Source organism: Mus caroli, chromosome 4 (assembly GCF_900094665.2).
Source record: "Mus caroli chromosome 4, CAROLI_EIJ_v1.1, whole genome shotgun sequence".
In the NCBI taxonomy this organism is placed as follows: domain Eukaryota; kingdom Metazoa; phylum Chordata; class Mammalia; order Rodentia; family Muridae; genus Mus; species Mus caroli.
The window spans coordinates 88,144,503-88,167,776 of NC_034573.1; the positions used below are offsets into that span (position 1 = coordinate 88,144,503).

Sequence of the window (23,274 nt, forward strand, 5' to 3'; positions counted from 1 at the left end):
ATATAAGATTTTACATATTCTATACTTACTTATCCAGGAATCACGCTCAAATGTTGTGTAAAACTTATTTCATAACTTCAATAGTTTTTTTTCTTTCTTTCTTGGGTTTCCAATGTTGGCTCTATTTAATTTTCTAATAATTTCTTCAAACTTTCTTTTCAAGTCAAGCATTAATCTGGAACTACCATTGTGAAGTTATAACATTGTTTCCAAGATGAGAACACACAGCATGCACTTGGGCCATTAGGACTGTGTTGTGCTGTGCCCCATTCCTCAATTTTTAATTGTTTAAGAATCATTACATCAAGGAACATCTAGTTTCACAGAATTCACCAGAGCAGAAGGAGAAAGAAGAAAGTCAGATACAATAGAATAATTATGCACACCAAGGCCAAATGAAAAGCAGTCACCCACAAATGCAATCTATATAACTGTTGTCCAAGGCTCTACTGCATGCAGAAGTGGTAGCACTGACTATAAAAGTTATGAGAGCAACAACACCAGCAATTATCTGCCCAAGGATACGTTTGCTCCTTGCCAGAGTGTGATGCAATGCTTCCAATATTTTTAAGCCTTTTTCAGAATACCTGGGTTCAGACAAATTTACTGGAATCATAATAAAAGCTGATTGTTGTACTTCCATTACAGATTGACCATTACACAGTACAGAAACACAATTGGACAAAAACCAATTAAAACAAGAAACATTGAACTCCTTATCAGAGCCCATAACAAAGGTAACATTCCCAATTAGTAAAAGATCAGGTGGGGTAATGCAGGATGTTACATTTACTATAACCCCAGAACCTGTTCCATTTTTGTCCACAGCAAACACAACCTCATTCAAGGCAGCTGCCAATTTTCAAATATGTCTCTGAAAATGTCCAGAATCAGTCCTCCAAACGCCCACGGTCATTTCCTTTTGTCCATATTGGATTTCCAGACCAGTCTCTGATTGAGTAGGAATAACTAGTCACATTAAAGAAAAGGGGAGGGTAATTATAACAACTTCTCTATTTTATTGATTTTTTTGAAGGCAGGTTCCACAGTCTCTGTGTTCTCTGTCCCATGAGATCTAAAAATAAGGCAGCTTGTCAAGTCTGAGATATAGGCACTCCCATCTTAATTCTTTGCACTACAGTCTTAGAGATATTTGTCCAAATCTGAGAGTCCACAGAAACACATCCAGCATTGGTGCTATTTCAAGTAAAACATATGGGTAGTCTGATACACAGCAGTGTAATCACTAATTTGAAAAACTTTTTACTCTCAGACCAAGGAAATCCTGACAGCTGAGTATGAGAGGTCACAAGTACTCCTGGCTGTGACCACACAGATGGATGTAGCAAAGGTGGGTTAGGAACATATGACCAGTACAGCTTCCTTGTTATTACTCAGCAAGATCACTGTCAGCATCATTCTTTGTCCCAGCTCAGCATGTCTCACCAATCGCTCTGGCAATCACCACATTGCTTCAGCATCCTGTAGAAAAAACACAAACATGCCTTCTTTCCCATATTAAAACCAGATCAGGATCATGACATCTGCCAGAATCCTTCCATTTACCCTCGGCATACTTATGCTGAGTTGTATAGAATGCCATAGATGCTTAGCAGCAAAGAGTCCCTTGGCATACAAGGTCAAAAATTTTAAAATAAAAGTGAAGGAGTATACAACTTTCCCTTTTTTATTTTTTGTAACTGATTTTTTAGAGCTCCATGGGCTTGCTCCATAATTCCCTGTCCTTGAGGACATAGGAAATTATGTATTTTATATAGATATTAACTCATATTTTATAGGTTTAACCCATCCAATTCATATTTTAAAATATATACTTTATACTTAAAGTATATATTTAATGTATGATTTATATTTATTGTATATATTAAGATATATAATACAATTAAATGTATATAATTTTCATTTAAAGTATATAGTTAATATTTAATCTATAATTTATACTTAATGTGGGTAATTTATATATACACATGTATGTGCGAACATGCATGTAGTCATCAAGAATGGGTCATCTTCTGATGACATGAATAAAATATACACTTTACATACATGTTTCAATGTATATAAATTCTAACTTGTGTGGTATATGTTAGTTTAAATAAATTTGGGGCCACCTGCATGGAAACCAGGAATCCTAACCTTCACTTACCTGTGCCAGAGCTAGCGAGTCTTTGGCTCTACTGTGGAGCTGCCTCTGCTGCTGCCCAAAAAGGGAGGGGTGGGAGCATGCTCTGGAAGCCAGATGCTCTGGGTTGCAGCCCACGCTGCACGAGCTCCTCCAGCCAAATATTATTCCCCTCCCTATGTCCTGCCACAGCCATTTCTGCCCCTCAGGCAGGCGCTCAGGGCAATGGGAGCAGTGGGGCTGGAAATGAGGCCAGCAGGGAAGTTTGATGTTCTTTCTGACATTGGACCACTCATAACCACCTGTAACTACAGCTCTAGGGGTCTAGAAGCACATAGAGTCTAGAAGGCCTCAGATGCCCTGTAATTGAAGTTACAGATGGCTGTGATCCACCATGTGGGTGCTGGGAATCAACCTCAGGTCGTCTGGAAGAGCAGGGAGCCAGTGCTGTTAAGCGCAGTCTCCAATTTTGATGGACTCTGAAGTCAAAAGTTATTTTTTCTTTTGTTATTGCTGTTTTCTGTTTTGGTATCATATTTAGAAAATCACTTCTTAGTTCAAGGTCATGAATAGTAAGTCATAAGTTTCAACAGAAAAATGTATTTTTAACACATTTAGAGTTTTCATCCAGTGTGGATCAAGTTTTGCATATAGTGTGAGATAGGAATCCAAACTCATTCATTTGCTTTTAGATATCCAGCTGTCCCCAGCAACATTTGATGCAAAGACTGTTCCTTTCTCCAAGGGATGGGTCTCAGCATCCTCACTAGACATCCTGACCATAGATGCACGAGTCTGTTTCTACACTTTCCACTATATTTCTTTGATATGTATTGAAAGAAAGAAAACTAAATTCAAGGCTTCAAAGTCCTAGCCAGAAGATTTATTCAAGGCCCTAGTCAGAAGGTTTACAGACTTAAAGCCATAAAGATAAGAGAGTCGGGCCAACACAAAGGCTGTAAAGTCATCCCAGGAACCAACTAGCAATTGAGATAAGAAAGGCCCACAAGGACAATCTCCGGACAAGCTCAGATGAGTAATGGGCCACCTGCTGATATAGTTTGAATTTAGCCAGATGCTCTGCAAACAAAGATAGACACCCTCCCTTTAGAGTTACTGTCACATACTGCTTGCTGATGTTTAAACTGCCCACTTGTGTGTAACTGCACCGATTTCCTCTATCCCCCCTACTCCTTTCCTATATAAACCCTTAACTTTTGAGCCTTAGGGTCGACTTCCTTGTCTCCTGCGTGAGATACGTGTCAGTCTGGAGCTCCATTCATTAAACTGCCTCGTGTGTTTGCATCAAGACGTGCTCTCGTGATTCCTTGGGTGTGCACCCTCTCGGGACTCAAGTGGGGGTCTCCCCACTAGGGTCTTTCATTACGCCTCTATTTTTCTGTGATTCTGCTTTCTTTTTTAAGAAATATTAAGCCTACAGTTTTTTTTTTTTAGGATTTTGGAAATCCATTATTTCTTAAAATTAAGTACAAATTTGAGAATCAACTTGTACATTTATTCAAGAACATTTGCATTATTGATGTGTTTGCCTTAACTGATCCTTGGATCAATTTGGAGAGTTTTGTTATCTGAATGCTATTTCAACTCATGAACACTTGATGCTTGTATGCTTTCCTGCGTGTCTTTATTTCAGCAGTGCATTTAAAAAATATGTGGTGATATTATATCATTTTAGTTAAATGCATTAAGTACTTTATTGTGCTATTTCAAATGTTATTACTTTATTTTTTTCAGGTAGTTTCAGTCAGTATATAGATATAGAATGCATTTTCTTTTCTGATGTTACCCTGGCAATTTTGCTGATGTCTTTTCTTAGCTTATTAGTAATGAAATGTGTGTGTGTATATATATATATATACATATATATATATACATATATATATATATGTATATATATATGAAATACAAACACACATCGGTAGAACTAAGACAAGCTAAATACCATCATCTGTGATCAGAAGCAGTTTTGCTACTTCCAATTTGGGTCTCTACCTCCCTACCCCCTTTTTTATGCCTCCTTCTCTATGTCTGTGTCTGTCTGTGTCTATGCCTGTGTCTGTGCCTGGACTTGCATGTCTAACATTGCTTTCACATTGCTTATGATATTGTCTTTTTTAACTCCACCCATCTTTTTGTTAATGTGTAAATAAAATATCATCTCATCTTTTAAATTTCAATTTATTTTGCCTTTGAATTAAAATAAATCTCTCATAGCAACAAGTGGGCAGAATGTGATCTTTAATGCATTCTGCCAATGTTTCTTACTTTATTAGAGATTTTCACTGTTATATTTACAGCGTGATAAGGTGGGCTTTCTACATGTTTGCTATTTTCCCCCTCTATATCACATCTTTCTGTTTCTGACATCATCTATTCCTGCCTTATATTTTGTTAAATACATTTTCTAATCTACCATTTTTTATTCATTTTTCTTTACCTCTACAGTTTAAGTTATTTTCCTAGTTATAAACTGGGGGCTACAATTAACATTTTAAAATTTAAAGCAATCTATTTTTTGTGATTCACCTATATTTCTTCAAATCACAAATAGTTTGCTTGAATGCAATTCTAATGAATCTAGACTTGCTAAACTTAATTCATTTCCAGAAAAATATGCTCACAAAATAAGCTTTTTGTTTTTTCAAGATGAAATTTGATATGACATGTTGCAGTCTGCTGTTTAGTTTTTGTTGTTGTTGTTTGCTTTTTAGCCATTGTTGACAAAATGTATAATCCACTTTTAGACTGTGGATTTGGTTGTTGCTGTTGTTGGTGTGGTGGTTGTTTTTGTTTTGTTTTGCTTTGACAGAATTTCACTATGTAGACCTGGAACTCACTATATAGACCAGGCTGGCCTTGAATTCACAGAGATCCACCATCCTCTGCCAGGATCTAAAATATATACAAGCATGGTTGCATTTTGATTTAATTTTATTAATAAATCAGTGATATAGTGTGTCATATATTTTTCTATCATTTTTTAGACTATAAGAGATGCTTTTTAAAAGTTTGCATCAAAAAAAAATAAAAGTTTGCATCAAAATATTTGTGTCAAAACTAGAGTCATGGTGGTACATCCCTTTAATCCCAATATCCACGAGGAAAAGGCAGATCTCTGTAAGTTCAAGGCCAGCCTGCTCTATATAGTGAGTCCCAGGACACCCAGGGCTGGACATTACTCTGTCTCAAAAAAGACAAAAAAAAGGGTGGAGCTGAAAAATTACATTTTGCTTCTGCTTGTGAAATTGGGGTTTTCAGGGAATTGACTCAAAGTCAGCTATTTCCTAAATTCACGGAGAGAGTTTTTTCAAAAACTGATTTGCTCAATACATTGCTCTGAAGTATGTCCTGGACAAATTCCCCTTTCTAAACCTTGTATAATAGCAAACCATAACAAGTCCTAGTATATACATCTAAGCAAATTGTCTTTTTTCTTATGCTATAATTTGTTATATGTCAAATCATTTTTCTTCATCATACATTTTATAGAACTACTGTCATTCAACAACTCTATACTCACAGTCACCACTTACTGTCAACCCTTGTTATATAAATACTGAATCAACTTTGGTTAATGTGAAGAATTTCTTACACACTTCACTTAGAATATGATATTTCTCTGTATGAAGGTATAATTAGTTGAATAAGTGACTACAACTATAATATATACACCTTTTACCTGTCTTTGAGTTAAAGTCCATTTATAGATTAAAAATGAGTTTGATAAATACTTAATCAGAAAATGAACAATCTAATTTTAGTTAAACCAACCTAATTTCAATGAAATATGAAAAGTTTGCTTCCATATGCTCCATATCTTTACATTGTAATCTCCACAAACATATTTTATAGCTTGTATATATCCCTGTGTAGCTTAATAATTATTTTCTAATTCTGGTGTATTAAATCATTTAGAGAAGTAATTGAAAACTATAAACACAGAAATTCTGACTTTTATATGTAGGCCATTCTATTTTCATTTTGTGTTCTCTATTTTCCTTGCCCATTCATTTATTCCTTTCCATTTTATTTATTAAACATTGGTAGGAATAAGATACAGTTAGTTACACATCATTATTTCAAATGGGAAGCTTATGATGACATTGAAAGGTTCTCATGTCTTTAATACTTTCATGTAGTTTTAAGCAGGTATCTGTAATATTTATAATGTTACTATATTTGCTTTTTAAGGAGCTGGAGAGTTGTCTCTGTAGTTAAGAGCACTTGTTGCTTTTGCAATTGACTTAGGTACAATTTCTAGCATCCACATGGCTCACAACCATCTGTAACTATAGTCTCTGGAGATCTGATTTCTGAGGGCACATATACATGCAGTTATAACACTCATCCACATAAAATAAACATATCTTTAAACTTATTACCTTTTATGTGAAAGTTCTACAAAGTAATTATACTGTTAGTAAAAGAAGAGCAGATATTTACCTTTGTCTTTCTCCATATTTCTAATGTCAAAGAAGACACTTCACTAAGAGAATATATTTAATATGTGGTTACTGATACTATGGAATCTGGTTTCCTCAGGTGGGTAAACTAGTATTACCTTCATTTACCGTAAGAAAACTGAGAAGAAAAGTAGCACAGGGACTTGACCAGGGTCATAACAATAGAGAAAGAAAAACAGCTTTCTATTTCAGTACCCCTCAAGTAACTTGCTGCTGTTATTTCTGACAAGCTTGCAACAATCCTTCCTGTTCTTTGCACTAACGTCTGGTAATAGACCCTACTTGTGATGAATAATCCAACTGAGACAATCTCCATTTTGAGATACTTTTGTGCTTTAGTAAAACAACACTAAATATAAATGAAATAGAAAATTGCCTCCTATATATTCCAGAGCAGTATGGAGAACATTTGACGGCAGTTCTATATAACAAAAGTTTGAAGTGGAACAGACAGCAGCATTACCAGAGTTTTCTGATCTCAAAACTCACTGATTTGGCCTTATCATTGTCACTGTGGGTGGCTTAAAATTATGTAGGGGGCTGGTGAGCTACCTCAGTGGGTAATAGAGATTGGGGCCAAATCTGGCATCCTCAGTTTAGTCTCTGGGACCCACATGGTAGAAGGAGAGAACTGATTCTCTTGAGTTGCACTTTGTCTTCCATCCACACACATCACAATATTCTAGTCACACTCAAGAATAAATAAACAAACAATAACTACTGTGATAACAGAGAAACAGAGGCATATGAGGATTTTTCCATGTGAAAAATAAGGCTGTTTTACAATTTTAATTCTGTGGTGATGATACTTGTCAAAAATTGCTAATGGGTTTATTTCTTCATCCAAGGAATCTCTTACTTCTTTCTTGCCAGGTATCCAGAACTCTCATTCTTTCAGCTTCTTATTCCTACAAATTCAGCAGTCATAGAAGTATTTCCACAACTTTGAATAAATTACTATGTTAAGTATTTTAGTTTTTACAAGAATGTCTCTATCTTAACACTGGTTAAAATCCATATCCCAAGTAATAGGATTATAGTAATGAAGTAGATATTGAGAAATCCAGTCTTACTTAGTACCAATCTCAACAGCATAGAAACTGGACTCCTTGGAGAAATGGCTGACTTCAGGACAAGGCCAGGAAAAGTTCCTTGTGCAATCCGTCTCAAAAAGTATAAAAGCGTCACTGCTAACAGAGATGTGCAAGTGAAGAGATAGCAAGAGTTCCTATGAGCAGAACGTGTCCTATGATTACAACATAATAGAGATGGTCAATTTAAATGCACGGATAGATTTGCATATTTCTAGAAATTTAAAGTAAATACAAGTCAAAAGGGAAAGCTCTTTTTNTTTTTTTTTTTTATTACCTATTTTCCTCAATTACATTTCCAATGCTATCCCAAAAGTCCCCCATAGCGCCCCCCACTTCCCTACCCACCCATTCCCATTCTTTTGGCCCTGGCATTCCCCTATATTGGGGCATATAAAGTTTGCAAGTCCAATGGGCCTCTCTTTCCATTGATGGCCGACTAGGCCATCGGGAAAGCTCTTTTTCAAAGGTCCATATCAGCTTGTTCTACATTTGGACAAATGAGGAAAGAATCACAGAGACAGAAAAACACTCTTTCACACCCACCAAAGTGATACTGCTTTCTGCAGGAATTGTCAATGGATGCTTAAGGCACTAGGAGGGAATATTTGGAGAACGAGGCACTGCAGAGTCTTAGGTTCCTCAGTTATTGCAGTGAAAAGCTCTGTGACTATGGAGAAATCTAAAGAACACCAAAATATTAATTTTATATTAAATTATAAAGTTTAATATCCCTAATAATCAGACAACCCAATACCTTGTTTCTTCTAATATGCTTAGAATGGAATCTTTCCCCCAAACTGTTGAGCCAAATCTGATAAGAAACCCCCTGACTAACCTAGCAATCCCTTTCAAATATGTTGTAGCCATGTACACTTAGCAACTGACCTGCAATAGAAGAAAGTAAAAATCACACAATTGCAAACATATTGCATGGTCTTTGATCTCTTGATTTTGTATACTTGGAAGAAAAAAAGCAGAAGTGAGGAATTGAGAACAGTTAAGCCAACTTAAGGAGTACATATTAAATGATAATATTACATCACTGTTAGATTTCCTAAGCGAGAAAACAGTCATTTATGCTGGACAAACCTGATTGTTAGGAGATATATACTAATGTTTTAAAGGTTAATAGTATAATTGTTGATTTTGAATTGTGTATGTGTGTTGTGGTAGGTAGTAGTCGTAGTCGTAGTGTATATGTCTGTTTATGCATCCATTGAGAATATGGAAATTAAGATGAGTAAAATATTTTATGTATAAATATTAAAATTTCAGAAGTAGGACAGTTCTTTAAAGTGGCCAATTTTGTTTTATAGAAAAATCATGTTATGTTTATAAGAAAAACTATGAAAACATAATAATTTAAGAGGTATGCTTTTAATCTTAATACTCAGGCAGATCTTTGAGGTTAAGGTCAGAGAAAGCCACCAACCAAAAGGAACAAGGCACTATCAACAGCTTAATACACTGGAGGTCCCCAAATCAACCATTGTAGTTATTGATCCTTTTCATTCTGCAGATTCTTTAACAAGTAGTAATTAATTTCACCCATTTGGACAAGATGGCTTTGCTTGCAAAACAATGTTGAAGGAAAAGAACGTGGGCTACCTGAAGAAACATGTCTGTAAACAAGTAGATGCAGACTTGGTCAATGAAGGATCATACAGACTGCTTATTTTACAAAATAGTCTGTAAAAATCTGCTCTCAACTCCCTCTTTACATATAAGAGAGATTTGTTGGAAACAACCAGCTTATGAACATGGGGACCTCCTTAAGCACCAGCATGCTTGTGTGTAAATAAAAGTGAAAAATATCGTGTCAGATGGCTGAATTGATAGGAGTGGACAAGTGAATTTGCATCTGCGAAGCACTTAGAATATGGTATAGCAACTCATTCTCATATATTTTCACGAGTATTATTGTATAGCTTCAGGACCATGCCAGTATGCCTATGCCTCGTATAATGAAATGTAGTTTGGACGAAGCCTTGTTGAGGTTTCCCTCCATTTTCTTTTTACTCTTCTTGTCCTTTTACCTCTCTCTCTCTCTCTCTCTCTCTCTCTCTCTCTCTCTCTCTCTCTATTTCCTTTTCTCTCTCTCTCTCTCTCTCTCTCTCTCTCTCTCTCTCTCTCTCTCTCTCTCGTTGTTTTGCTTTGCTTTCATGACAGTTGGAAACTATTTTCAGTTCACATTGAAACTCTTTAAAACTCAGTCAAACAGTACCATATATTCACTAGCCATAAGTGGGCTTATGGGTATTTTTTTTCAACTTATATCAATAAGCATGTCATATGTCTTCACGGGCCAAGATATCTATTGATAGGCAAGTTTTACTTTATTTTCAATTACACAGAGAGTTTAGAATATCACATTTTAGCCATAAAATCATATCAAATGTAATTTTCTCTTATATAATAAAATATAAGAAGTATTTCTAACACTGCAATGGCAGATTTTTTTTTAATTTGGGTTTTTATTAAGCCTGCTTAATATGAATTGTGACCATGTTTTTATTGCTTATGTTTCATTTAAGCTATATTCTTTGTTAAATTTAAGTCTTGGAAAAATAGGCAATAGCTTGATTAGTGATACTACATATAAATCTAGATTATTCTTGCTTTTTATAGACAAGCATCTGCGGATTAAATGATTATCCACTATTTGTGCCACTGTTTGGTCGTTGTTTTGAAACCTGCTTACCAGGATTAGAAGGAGTTTTGTGCATAAAAATAGGCCACCAGTAAGAAGCGTGGACTATTTCTCCTAACCAACTGTAAAATGGTGACATATTTTATGAATCAATTAGGCAAATATAGACATGAAATGTGCCTCTATCTACCTGTTGTTTTCAAATATTTGAAAAATTGACATGCTTTTCCCCCTCATTTTAGAAAAGAAGTTGTAACAAAGTTCCTTGATATTAATCTTTCCCCATACATGGTAGTTTTAAGTCTCTTGCTCTGAAGATGCTCATCCTTCAGTGGCAGAGCTGCTGTTACCAGCACTTGGGAGTTTGCACTTGGCTTGAAATTTGCATGGAAACCTTAGAACTCCCTTTGGGCAGTCCAACAAACTGCAGACAATATCAATGGCAAGCAATGAGCTAAAATGTGTTAAAGGGAAGCTGTATAGGTGATATATCTCTGAAACATTTTCTACACAATTCCCCCGTCCTTTCTTGATCCCCAATGAGTACTGACTTTCCAGCAGGCAACAGATCCCACCAGTATGAATAAGTGAGGACTACTTCCTCTCTAGAGCGAAGGAAGGAACCCACATATTTGATTCCCTGTTTGCAGCCACCAAGTCGATATTCAACCCTGATTGAAAACATCCTTGGCAAGGAAGTTTGTCTCTGTCCTTCTAGACTGTTACCACTTAATATGCACATGAATTCAGTTCAAGACTGTCCTATTGTTTGCAGGTAAATCTCAAGGATGGACTGGACGAATGGATAACTGGGATTGTTATCAAATACTGAACATGTATTTGAGCCTTATCACAACTATGCCTGCTTATGAGAGCTGTTTTGTCTTGTGCACACCCATCTTCTACTGTCCCCTGTCTCTGATTTACCTTGATACGGTAGTCTCAATAGATTAGCTCCTCTAGGCATACTATCCTTTTCTGGCAAAGGCTTGAGCACATATTCCAATTTAAGCAATCAGACAGATGACTTCTCTAAAATCTGAATCTTGAACATAATGACTCCCTGAAAGAGTGAGCAACCATTTTACTAATCTCATTACACCTGGAGTGTTCTAAAACAATTCCCTCATTCTTTTTGCTACTAAGATTTAATGAGCCACTCTCCCCTCTTTTGGATTTTTCAGCTTTTCCTCTGAATTGATGAATGTTCCATTTTATTCCAACAGCATTAAAAATATGCCCCCCCAACTCACCATCAGAAATTCCAGAATAATGTAGAAACATAGTGGCATTGTCCTAGTTCACCGCCACTAAAATTGGGATAATGAAATTAACTAACTTGCTGAAAAGCACACAGGCAATAAGAAAATGAGTCAAGTCTCCATCACACAGAAGTTTAGGTGGAGTTTCAAATAGTTCTCTCTCTGGATAGATATGTAACTGAATGTGTATGTTCTTCACAATTGAATGCCTACCATAGAAAGTTTCTAATAATTTTGAACTTTACATATTTTCTCTGAGAATAAGTTTACATCAAGTAAAAGGATGTTAAAACTCACCCACTATTCTAGCACTTGGACATGCCAAAGCATCACTCTTAACATTTTGATCTCGTTTTTTTAGACTTTCTCTTCCCACTCCTCTTTCTCTGTCTGTCTCTCCCTGTCTGTCTCTCTTTTCCCCCGTCTGTCTCTCTCTTCCTTTCTCTCTCTCTCATTCTCTCTCTCTCTCTCTCTCTCTCTCTCTCTCTCTCTCTCTCTCTCTCTCTCTCTCTCTCNCNCNCACACACACACACACACACACACACACATCTGGATATATGCATAAGAAATACAGGAACAAATAGGGATTTTTGTATGTAATAAGGCCCTTGTTTTATGTTCAGATTCAATTATCATATTTTCTTTGAATAATGATAATTCAAAATATATTAATAGAAAGATATACAATGTTAATCATTCCTCTTATAAATATTTTATCAATGCCTACTTAGAATGTTGATAAGCACCACTGTAATCTCATTATTTTCTTAGAATCCATTCTGAAATGGAAACTATAGCTTTGAAAATTTCATCTTTTGAAATGTTACATTGTTTTCAGCAAGATTATGTCCATCTATACTTCTGTAATCATTGTTTTAAAATTAGATTTATTTAACTGTACAAACTTAGATATTAACTTAAAAAATTAATGCCAAATTGATAGCTCGAAATAAATAGCTCATGGTGTATTAGCTGTATCTTCTGTTGTTGTATCATCATAAATTACTATATGCTAACTACAAAAAGATAAAAACACATAGAACATAATAATTTCACATGTAAACATAATAGCTTAATATGTATATATTAAATATATACATAATTATAAGGTTGAGGTCTTATGGTTGATTTTTTTATATCTAAAATTATATTTAATATAAATTAGTTATAATAAATTATTCATGAGAACTTTTCTCTATTACTAAATATTCTCCATTGTTATTTTAATTAGATATGGTTCTTTAATAATAAATAGTCTTGCTTATTAGACTAGTAATTAGCTATTACTTGTCATTGATTAATGTTGAACATATAATTGATCAATCAATACTTATAATTGATTTGCAATATGTTACTTCAGTAATTTCTGTGACTGAATTTGTGATGATTTTACAAATTGAAGTATGGAATTATTCCAAAAATGGAATTATGGGTTTAGATAATATGGCTAATGTAAAGTTCCTTGGAGTTGGAGAGATGGCTCAAAGTTAAGGGGACTTGCTATTCTTGCAAAGGACCAGAGTTCTGTTCCTACTCCCTACGGTAAGCTACACAAAGCTGCCTGTAAGTCCAGCTCCAAGGGATATGATGTCCTCTTCTGGCCTTCAAGGGAACCTGCACACATGTTGCAGATACACAGGAATAAAAATAAAAATGTATCTTTAAACTTTCCCAATAAATATGTCAAACGTCCCTTGAATTTTTGCTTTAGATTTATATTCATTTCACACTTGTCAGAATTAGTCTTTTTCTTTTTTCTGTTTTTCAGTAATGTGATTTTCTAACTTTTCAAATTGGAAATAATTGAAATTTTAGTAGGTCACTTATCTGTGGGTCTCGGTGATAAACGTGCTTTAAAGTGTGTATGGTTATAGTAATTCACATTGCAAAGTTTACAATTCTCAACTTACATTATTTTCACAATATGTGCTTATATTTTAGCCAGAGAGATTTTTAGAAATGTAGAGGCTGTGGTCTCTACCCATAACATTGAGAGCAACGCTGGGGGGTGGGGGGGGTGGGTGGTTGGGAGAGACAATACCTACTCTTCAATTCTTTAAGCCTATAGTTTTCATGAAGTTTCATTACTATTTATAGTGTCTAGAATACACTTTACCAAAATTCTGAGGTAGCATCAAAAGTGCCCTCACTGTATTTTTAAAATGAAACTGATTTATAACAGGGGGTTTATAATTTATTGTCCAACAGTTTTGCTCAACGTCTAAATATAAAAGTCACAGAGATTTAAGTGAACCAGCTGCTTCTTAATACAGAGTATGAACTGATGGATTAACGAATGAGTGAAGCGGTGAGAACCAAGAGTTAGAATAATATTGTAGCCCCTTCCAATAATAACACAATTCATCATGTTAGATTGCCACTTTCCAGATTTTATGGACCATGCCACCAACATCCTCAGTGGACACATCATCATCATATCATTTTTTAACATAGAAAGGAGGAGGTAGGGTACACAGACATAGCCTGTGCTTTTTGAACACTATTTAATTTTGCTATCTAAAAACGGCCTTCCCTTTTGCCCCATTTAAAATGAAATTAGCCACAACCTGTGATTCTGTGAGGGCTTCTCAGCATGGAGGTCTGTTTTTTCCTTAGGAAACACGTTTCTTGGTCACGTGGTTCCTCTTGCTTTGGGGGTTTCAATTCCTGAGCACTGTGGTGAGGAATGAGAAGAGGCTGGAGGCTGAGAGTAGTGCTAACCAGGAGAAATGGAGGGCTGGCCTCTGAGCCCTCCACTACCTTTGGCCACTCTAGCTCGCGCAGGCGCGCTCTCCTTCCTACCCCCAGCCCCGCCCTCATTGCACCTGCCAGGTCATAAACCTCCGCCCACCCACACCCCCTTCGCCTGGCGGTCCGGGCTTACCCCTCCTTGATTGGCCAAGAGTCTCTGGAGCGCGTCCAATCAGCAGCCCTCCTGTGCGACCTATTCCCGCTCCTCCCGCCCTGCCGGCCTCGCTGGTGCCCAGCTTCTTTGTGACTGGTGCTCGCAGAGGTCACTCAGCGTGCGGTGAGCGATCGGCGGGCGGGGCCGGCTCAGGTGCCGCGGCGCGGGACAGACGCGGTGGGCGAGGGGGCGGTCGCGCCGCGACGTCTGCGCCGTGAGGCTTCGCGCGTGAGCGGCGCGGGCGCCAGGCCTGGCCGCCGAGCTCCAGTGGCGGGCGCGGAGGTCGTTGACGCGGGCCCGGTCGGAGGCGCGTCCGTCGCTGTGAGCGCGGCGTCGAGGTTCTCGGACCATGGAGGACCCGCAGCCGCTGCCACAGTCCGAGCTGCCGCTGTGTGACAGCCTTATCATCTGGGTGAGTGTAGTTCCATGCTTGCCAGCGAGGCCACCTGCGGGGCGAGCAGAGCACGGAGCCTCCGGCTGCCACGTACACCTCCTCCGCAGCCTTTCCGTCCGAGCCTCTGAGAGCTCCGCCTCGCATAGGTGACCAGGAGGCGCTGGCAGCCTCGGTTCCCAGATTGCTGTCCTTTTGGGCCCACACAGCACCCCTGCTGGTATAGACACAGCTGAGAGAGATGGCCAAGTTACCTTTGACGTGGGAGCTCTTTTTCAAGAGGGGGAAAAACCCTCTTCCTCCCTTCCCATCTTAATACCTTTCCTTTTTTAAAGTAAAAAAGAATTGACTTTTTTTGTTTTGTTTTGTTTTGTTTACGCTTGATCCATGTGCAGGATTTTTTTTTTTTTTAAGCGCAGATTGCCTCAGTCCTCAGTTTTTTCCAGTATTCCGGTGAGCCAAATGGTTTCTAACCTGTTGGAATTTCCTAGATATGACAGAACTGCCATCCAGATGTGATTTCTAAGCCTTTATCGTGCTAGGATAGTGTTTGGTGCCCTACAAATGGGTGTTGATAGCGCTGATGGCTCAACTCAGTTGTATAATTGTGAAGAGAGTCTGATTGGAATGTAAGTAGACTGGATCAGGAGGATTACATCCTCCAAAAGATTGACTAGCCATCTACTAATACTAGCAAATCCAAAAGGACAAATAGGGAAGATCTCTATGAGTGTTTGAAATTTGTAGTAACTTTTGCACTTTAGACTTTAATAACATGTTTTAAGTAGAATGCCAGTAGTTAGGATCTCTGGTTAAAGCATTTAGCTCACTGTAGACCTGCATGTTTATTTAAATTACTATTTAGGTTTAGATATTGTATTTAAGATTGTTAGGAAAGAAGGCAGTATTACTTTAATGATCCCATTTGTTTAAAAACAATTGTTTAATCATAGGGTGTGTTCAGGTCTGCAATTTTGTGCTCTGATCATCTGACTGAGATGGTAAACTGGGTTCTTTATGATGTCACTGACTTCCCTATGAGGTCAGGTGGAGTTCAAGAGTTTCTTAAACTATGCTGCAATATTTCCAAGTGCTATGACCATATCCTTTCTTAAAGCAGTATTTTGACTTCCTACTTTGTGCTAGCCTCACAGGAATTAGTTTAACTAGCAGAGTTGTGTATCATTACAATGAAAGGCAAAGTTCCCCAAGATCTGGGGAGAGAGAGAGAGAGAGAGAGAGAGAGAGAGAGAGAGAGAGAGAGAGAGAACAAACCAGATAAGGATTCATAGACAAGAGAGGGTGAGAGGATGGTTGGTTAGCTCTTGCTAATTGGCTCCTGCAGTGCTCTCCCAGGCTGTTGTACACTGGAGAAAATTAAATGGCTGAAAATCAGTTATTGCTTCTAATCATGCTGTATATGCACTGTTCTCCCTGACACTGTCCAGCTTGGTTATGGGGAAGGACCTGGTGGTTCTGACTCTTTTTAGGACGCTTCATTGACGTTCTGCTTGGCTCTTCTTGGAACTGAATCTTGACTTTCAGGCACAATACCACCTCCTCAGCTTTGGGTCTTCCTTTAAACTCTGTTCCTTCTAACTCTTCTAGAGCATTGTTCTGCCATTTATTTTCGTTTTGCTGTTGAATCTGTCTAACCCTGACCCCCAACTAAACAAGGGATCTCTGCATGTGCTCTTCTGATGGAGCTGTATCCTCAACCTCCTTTTTACTTAAGTCAAGACACAGTATAAGATTTCCAGGAATCTTAGCCTGAATTCAATATGGCTGGTAGGCCTTGAACGTGTAAGACTTCTTACACCTCCCAAGCAGCTGGGAGTACATTCTTGTGACAGCAGGCACTGCTGTTTACAGCATGATTCAATTAGCCATTTCCTTCATATGCTTACATTAAACCTTTACTATTTTAAAAATAACTAAGGCACCACTCTAGCTACTCCATGCTCTAGTGCTTCCTCTTTCCCAGTAAAGCTGCAACCCCCACACCTTTATACTCTTTCCTTTCACTGCTCAGCCCATTACATTTGAATTCCTTTACTTTTTTTTAAAAATTAAATTATTTTATCTATTTACATTCCAAATGTTGCCCCTCTTCTTGGTTCCTCCTCCCAGAGTTCTTCACCTCATAGTCCTCCCTTTTGGTGCTCATCCCCATCCCTTCACCTTTCCATCCCCCCAACCTTTCCACCCCCCCCCAATCCCCAGCAACTCTCACCTCACCCACTCTCAAGAATCCCTCTTCCCTGGGGTATCAACTCTTTACAGTAAGTTTAGCACAGCCTCTCCCACTGAGGCCGTATAAGGCAGTCCTCTGTTACATATGTGCTGAGGGCCATAGACCAACCCTTGTATGTTCTTTGCTTGGTGGCTTGGTCTCTGGGAGCTCCAGGGGACCAGGGTAGTTGATCCTGCTGGTCTTCCTGTGGGGTTGCCATCCCCTTCAGCTCCTTCAATTCTTCCCCTAACTCTTCCATAGGAATTCCCAACTTTAGTCCAATGGTTGGCTGTAACTATCTGCATCTGTCTCAGTCAGCTGCTGGTAGAGCCTCTCAGATGACAGCCATGCTAGACTCCTGTCTGCAAGGACAACTAATAGTGTCAGGGTTTGGTGCCTGCTCCTGGGATGAATCTCAAGTTGCTCCAGTCACTGAGTAGCCTTTCCTTGAAACTTTGTTTCACTTTTGTCCCTGTATTTCCTTTAGACAGGATCAAAAGTTTTAAAGATGGGTACATTGCCCCATCCAGCCTCTGGGGTCCCTGTCTATGTACTGGAGGTGGTCTCTTCCAGTTCCATTTCCCCACTGTTGGGTATTTCGGCTGAGGTTATCCCCATTAAGTCTCACATCCCAGGGCTCTGGAACTTTCTAGATGTTCTCCCCCCCTCCATCGCTTGCATATTTCCATTCATTCTCCTGGCCCTCTGGGCTTCTTTCCAGTCTCCCCCAATACCTGATCCTGCCCCCTTTTCCCCTCCCCTTCTTCCTCCCACTCAGGTCCCTTCTTCCCTCTGCCTCCTGTGATTATTTTGTTCCTCCTTCTAAGTGGGATTGAAGCATCCTCATTTGGGCCTTCCTTTTTCTTAAACTTCCTATGGTTTTGAGTTGTATTATGGGTATTCTGTACTTTTGGGCTAATAATCCACTTATTACTGAGTACATACCATGCATATCATTTTTGTTCTGAGTCATCTAGCTCAGGATATTTTCTAGTTTCATCCATTTGCCTGTAAAATTCATAACATCCTTGTTTTTAATAGCTGAATAGTATTCCATTGTGTAAATGAACAACATTTTCTGTATCCATTCAGTTGAGGGACATCTGCATTGTTTCCAGCTTCTGGCTGTTACAAATAAGGCTGCTTTGAGCATAGTGGAACTTGTGTACTTGTGGCATGGTGGGGCATCTTTTGGGTATATGCCCAGGAGTGGTATAGCTGGGTCTTCAGATAGAACTATTTCCAATTTTCTGAGGAACCACCAAATTGATTTCAAGAGTGATTGTATCAGTTTGCAGTCCCACCAGCAGTGGAGGAGTGTCCCTCTTTTCCACATTCTTGCCAGCACATGCTGTTATTTGAGTTTTTGATCTTAGTTAGCCATTTGGATTGGTGTAAGGTGGAATCTCAGGGTCCTTTTGATTTGTATTTCCTGATGACTTAAGGATGTTGAACATTTCTTTAAGTGCTTCTCAGCCATTCAAAATTCCTCTGTTGAAAATGCTTTATTTAGTTCTGTACCCCAACTTTTAATTGGATTATTTGGTGTCTTAGAGTCTAACTTCTTGAGTTCTTCATATATTTTAGACATTTGTCCTCTATCAGATGTAGGGTTAGTGAAGATCTTTTCTCAATATGTACGTTGGAGTTTTGTCCTGTTGAGTGTCCTTTGCCTTACAGAAGCTTTTCGGTTTCATGAGGTCCCATTTGTCAATTGTTGATCTTAGGCCTGAGACATTGGTTTGCTGTTCAGGAAAATTTCCCCTGTGCCAATGCATTTGAGGCTACTTCCCACTTTCTCTTGTATTAGATTCAGAGTATCTGGTTTTATTTTGAGGTCCTTGATTCACTTGAACTTGAGCTTTGTACAAGGTGATAAATAATGAATCAATTTGCATTTTTTCTAAATGCAGACTGCCAGTTTGACCAATACCATTTATTGAAGATGCTTTCTTTTTCCACTTTATGGTTTTGGCTTCTTCGTCAAAGATCAAGAGTCCATAGGTGTGGTTTATTTCCGGGTCTTCAGTTCTATTGCATTATCTGTCTCTGTGACAATACTACTTGGTTTTTGTCACTATGACTAGTACAGCTTGACGTCAGGAATTGGTGACTCCTCCGGAAGTTCTTTTACTGTTGAGAATTTTTTTGTTTTATCCTGGGTTTTTTGTTTTTCCATATGAAGTTGAGAATTACTCTTTCCATGTCTTTGAAGAATTGGGTTGGAATTTTGATGGGGATTGCATTGAATCTCTAGTTTGCCTTTGGTAGGATGGCAATTTTTACTATGTTAATTCTGCCAATTCATGAGCAGGAGTTCTCTGGTGGAATTTTTAGGTTCACTTATATATACTATCATNTCATCAGCAAATAGTGATATTTTAACTTCTTCCTTTCCAATTTGTATCCCCTTGATCTCCTTTTGTTGTCTAATTGCTCTGGCTAGGACTTCAAGTACTATATTGAATAGGTAGGGAGAAAGTGGGCAGCTTTGTCTAGTCCCTGATTTTAGTGGGATTGCTTCGAGTTTTTCTCATTTTAATTTGATATTGGCTGTTGGTTTGCTGTATATTGCTTTTATTATATTTAGGTATTTGCCATGAATTCCTGATCTCCAATACTTTTAAAATGAAGGGGTGTCATATTTTGTCAAAGGGTTTTTCAACATCTAATGAGATAATGCTGTCTTTTTCTTTGAGTTTGTTTATTTAGTGGAGTACATTGATAGATTTTCGTACATTGAACCATCTCTGCATCTCTGGGATGAAGCCTACTTGATTGTAGTGAATGATGGTTTTGATGTTTTCTTGGATTTGGTTTTTGAGAATTTTATTGAGTATTTTTGCATCTATATTCAGGAGGGAAATTGGCCTGAAGTTCTCTTACTTTGTTGGCTCTTTGTGTGGTTTAGGTATCAGAATAACAGTGGCTTCATGGAATAAATCAGGTACTGTTCCTTCTGTTTCTATGTTGTGGAATTGTTTGAGAATTAGTGTATTATCTCTTCTTTGAAGGTCTGGTAGAATTCTGCACTAAAACAACCTGGCCCTGGGCTAATTTGGATACTATCTTTGTGCCCTTTAGTTTAAGTAAGGGTTTATCTATACAGCTCTTGATTTTGCTGATTCTGTGTATCATTTTTTTTTTTCCCTAACTGGTTGATTCAAGCCTGGAGTTTGACTATTTCCTGTCAACTACTCCTCTTAGGTGTATTCTTCTTCTTCTTCCTCCTCTTCCTTCTCCTCCTCCCCCTCCCCTCTTTTCCCCCTCCCCGTCCTCCCCCTCCTCCTCCTTCTTCTTCCTCTTCGCTCTTCTTCCCACTTTTCTTCCTCTTCCTTCTCTCCTTCCCCTCCTCCTCCTCCTCCTTGTCATTGTCCTCCTCCTTGTCTTGTCATCTTCATCATTGTTATCTTCTTCTTCTTCATCTTCGTCTTACTTTTTGCTAGAGCTTTCAGCAGTAGTGTCTGGGTTTGGTGGCTGTAGATGGGATGGATCCCCAGGTAGGACAGTCTCTGGATAGCCTTTCTTCCAGTCCCTGTTCCACTCTTTGTCCCTGTATTCCCTTTAAACAGGAGCAATTCTGGGTTAAATTTTTTGATAAGGGTGGCCCCATCCCTCAACTGGGGTATGCCAGGAAAGCAAGAGACTCTTAGGACCCAACGGGGATGACGTTAGCTGAAATATCCAACAAAGGGGAGAGAGAACCTGTAGAGACCATATCCAGAGGTTAGGCATGGCCCCCCTTTTCTTAATTTTTAATGATAACTACTTTGAGGGAGAATCTTGTAATTATATCAAGTCTCAAAATATACAGAATCATAGTAAGTTATGCTGGAAGAAAATTCTATGGTTTTTAATAGTTAAATGGCAAACTTGAGGAAAGTCAATGAATAGTGAAGGGGATGAATGTTTAGGAAAAGGAATTCATAATATATTTAAGTATGGGTAGAGATTAGAGTTCTATTAATTTATATGACCCATTTTAGGTTTTGCTTTGCTTTATAAATGTTTTGCTGTTTCGAAAAGATGTCACTATTCTACATCTTTCTTAAAGTACCATATGAACATTTAGAATGTTACATTAAAAGTATTTGTTAATTACATTTACACAATTATTTGCACATGTAATATGGCTAGAGCATGGATGTTGCAGGAGTTAGTTCTCTCCTTCTACCATGTGGGTTCTAGAGATTGAACACAGGCCACCACATTAAGCAGCAAGAACCTGTACCCACTGAGCCATCTTGCCAGCCTCATGAACACCTTTATACTCAAGATTTGAAATGTTAGCAATAGCTGAAGCCATCCTAGATTGAAGTAGCTAAACTCTCTGTGCTCTGTGAATAATTGTTGGCTAGTTCCTGTTTCCTTTGGAGCTCATTCATAAGGTATACGTAGTTTTAGACCTAGTACTTCTAGCTTTTATTTTCTGATCAAGTAACTTCACTGAAATTTTAAGTTTTCTATGTTCAGTTATCTCAAAATTCTTTCTCTGATGTTTTCCTTACAGTAGATATGTCTGAGTTGTATTATTTAGAAATGCTGAATAATCTCATACATTAGCATACTGTGTTTTACTATATTAGGCTTGATTTTACATAATAATGTGTTTATTTTTATACAAAATTTACAGTCTTAGAAAGATAGTTTTGCATCTGTATTTAAACAAAATAAAATCAATTTGAGTTGCTTTCTGGTTATTCTGTTTTGTAAGAATAGCACAACAGTAAGGTAATTTGTTTTGTGTCATTTTAGCTGCAGACATTCAAGACTGCCTCACCCTGTCAAGATGTCAAACAGCTGACTAATGGAGTGACTATGGCACAAGTTCTTCATCAAATGTGAGTAGTGACCAAAGTACTCCTCATTACAATGTAAATCTAGTAACAGCTAGAACACGTATAAAAAGGTGATTGAAATTTCATTTTATCCAGTAGATATAATCAGACGTATGGCATCAAGACGCACTTTCACCCAGGGAACAGGAACAGCTTACTACCTCATGATCCCTTGCTTGTTTATAAAGATGCATTTAAACCAAACAATTGATAAAGATTAATATGTCAATTTAGAGGAAAAGGCTAAATACTAAAGTCTATATACTTGTCTGCATTTCTTACTGATGTGGGCTGTCCTTTTGAGGACTCTATATGGAGATTCTTAGAGACTTTACTAGTTAAGTTTCTGATCTTGGGTAAGTTAGTGTATACTAAACATTATTTAAAAATTATAAGTTCAGAACTGGCTATTTGTTCTATTGAGGGTACAGTTTATATTGTAGAATACAATCTGAATCTCTGGACTGTGGTTGACAAATATTAAGAAATAATAGGTTTAAGGATTTTCAATATAATTATTTAAAAAGAGATCAGAATTCTATTTTGACTTCATTGTTCTCCAGTCAGAGATTATTGTATTGGCTTCTTCCCATCCTCTAGAGGATGGAACTGACTTCAAACACTGTAGATGGAGTTCCAAAAACGTCTATGCTGTTCCTAGAAAAACAGCTGAAAATTATTTCAACATCTTAATGATTTGGCATTTTCAAAATTATTTAATTTGATTATGCAGATTTTCTAGTTAACTCAAACTATGTTAACATTTTTTCAGCCATTGAAAAAAACTCTTTACTTCCCAACTTTCTTAAAATATTTTTTAATGTTTTATTTATTTATACCTTGTTTTAAAACAATCTACATGACCAAAGCCATGCAATCTCAACATGGTACTTTTTGTTTGAGGACACTGTCATTGCTTGATGATTGAATGCGTATATTCCATTGTGATAGTCTTTGGTTGGTATGAATATAAGGCATCCATCTATCTGTTCACTTATCAGTGCTATCTTCATACCCACCCCCAAAACCTGGCCTGCTGCCTTTTTTTTTTTCTTAACAGTTTTTAAAAATTTTTTTAATTAGATATTTTCTTCATTTACAGTTCAAATGCTACCCCTAAAGTCCCCTATACCCTTCCCCTCCCCTGCTCCCCCATCCACTCACTCCCACTTCTTGGCCTGGTGTTCCCCTGTACTGGGGCATATAAAGTTTGCAAGACCAAGGGGCCTCTCTTCCCAATGATGGCCGACTAGGCCATCTTTTGATACATATGC

General features: G+C 37.8%; 1 protein-coding gene and 1 long non-coding RNA gene across 2 annotated transcripts in view; one reads left to right on the forward strand and one right to left on the reverse strand.

Moving 5' to 3' along the window:
* Nucleotides 1–203: 203 nt before the first annotated feature.
* Nucleotides 204–14,400, reverse strand: LOC115030867. Its single transcript, XR_003836440.1, has 2 exons — nucleotides 14,201–14,400; nucleotides 204–1,482 (listed from the first exon to the last, which is right to left on the reverse strand). It is a non-coding gene; the product is annotated as an uncharacterized LOC115030867 (long non-coding RNA).
* Nucleotides 14,401–14,678: 278 nt separating this feature from the next.
* The window catches only part of Hook1 (hook microtubule tethering protein 1), a 54,440-nt gene continuing 45,844 nt past the window's right edge, over nucleotides 14,679–23,274 (forward strand). The window contains exons 1-2 of the mRNA XM_021160006.2: nucleotides 14,679–14,950; nucleotides 21,918–22,003. Of these exons, the coding sequence (XP_021015665.1) occupies nucleotides 14,888–14,950; nucleotides 21,918–22,003 (149 nt within the window). The 5' untranslated portion in view covers nucleotides 14,679–14,887. The remainder of the gene's footprint in view (nucleotides 14,951–21,917; nucleotides 22,004–23,274) is intronic.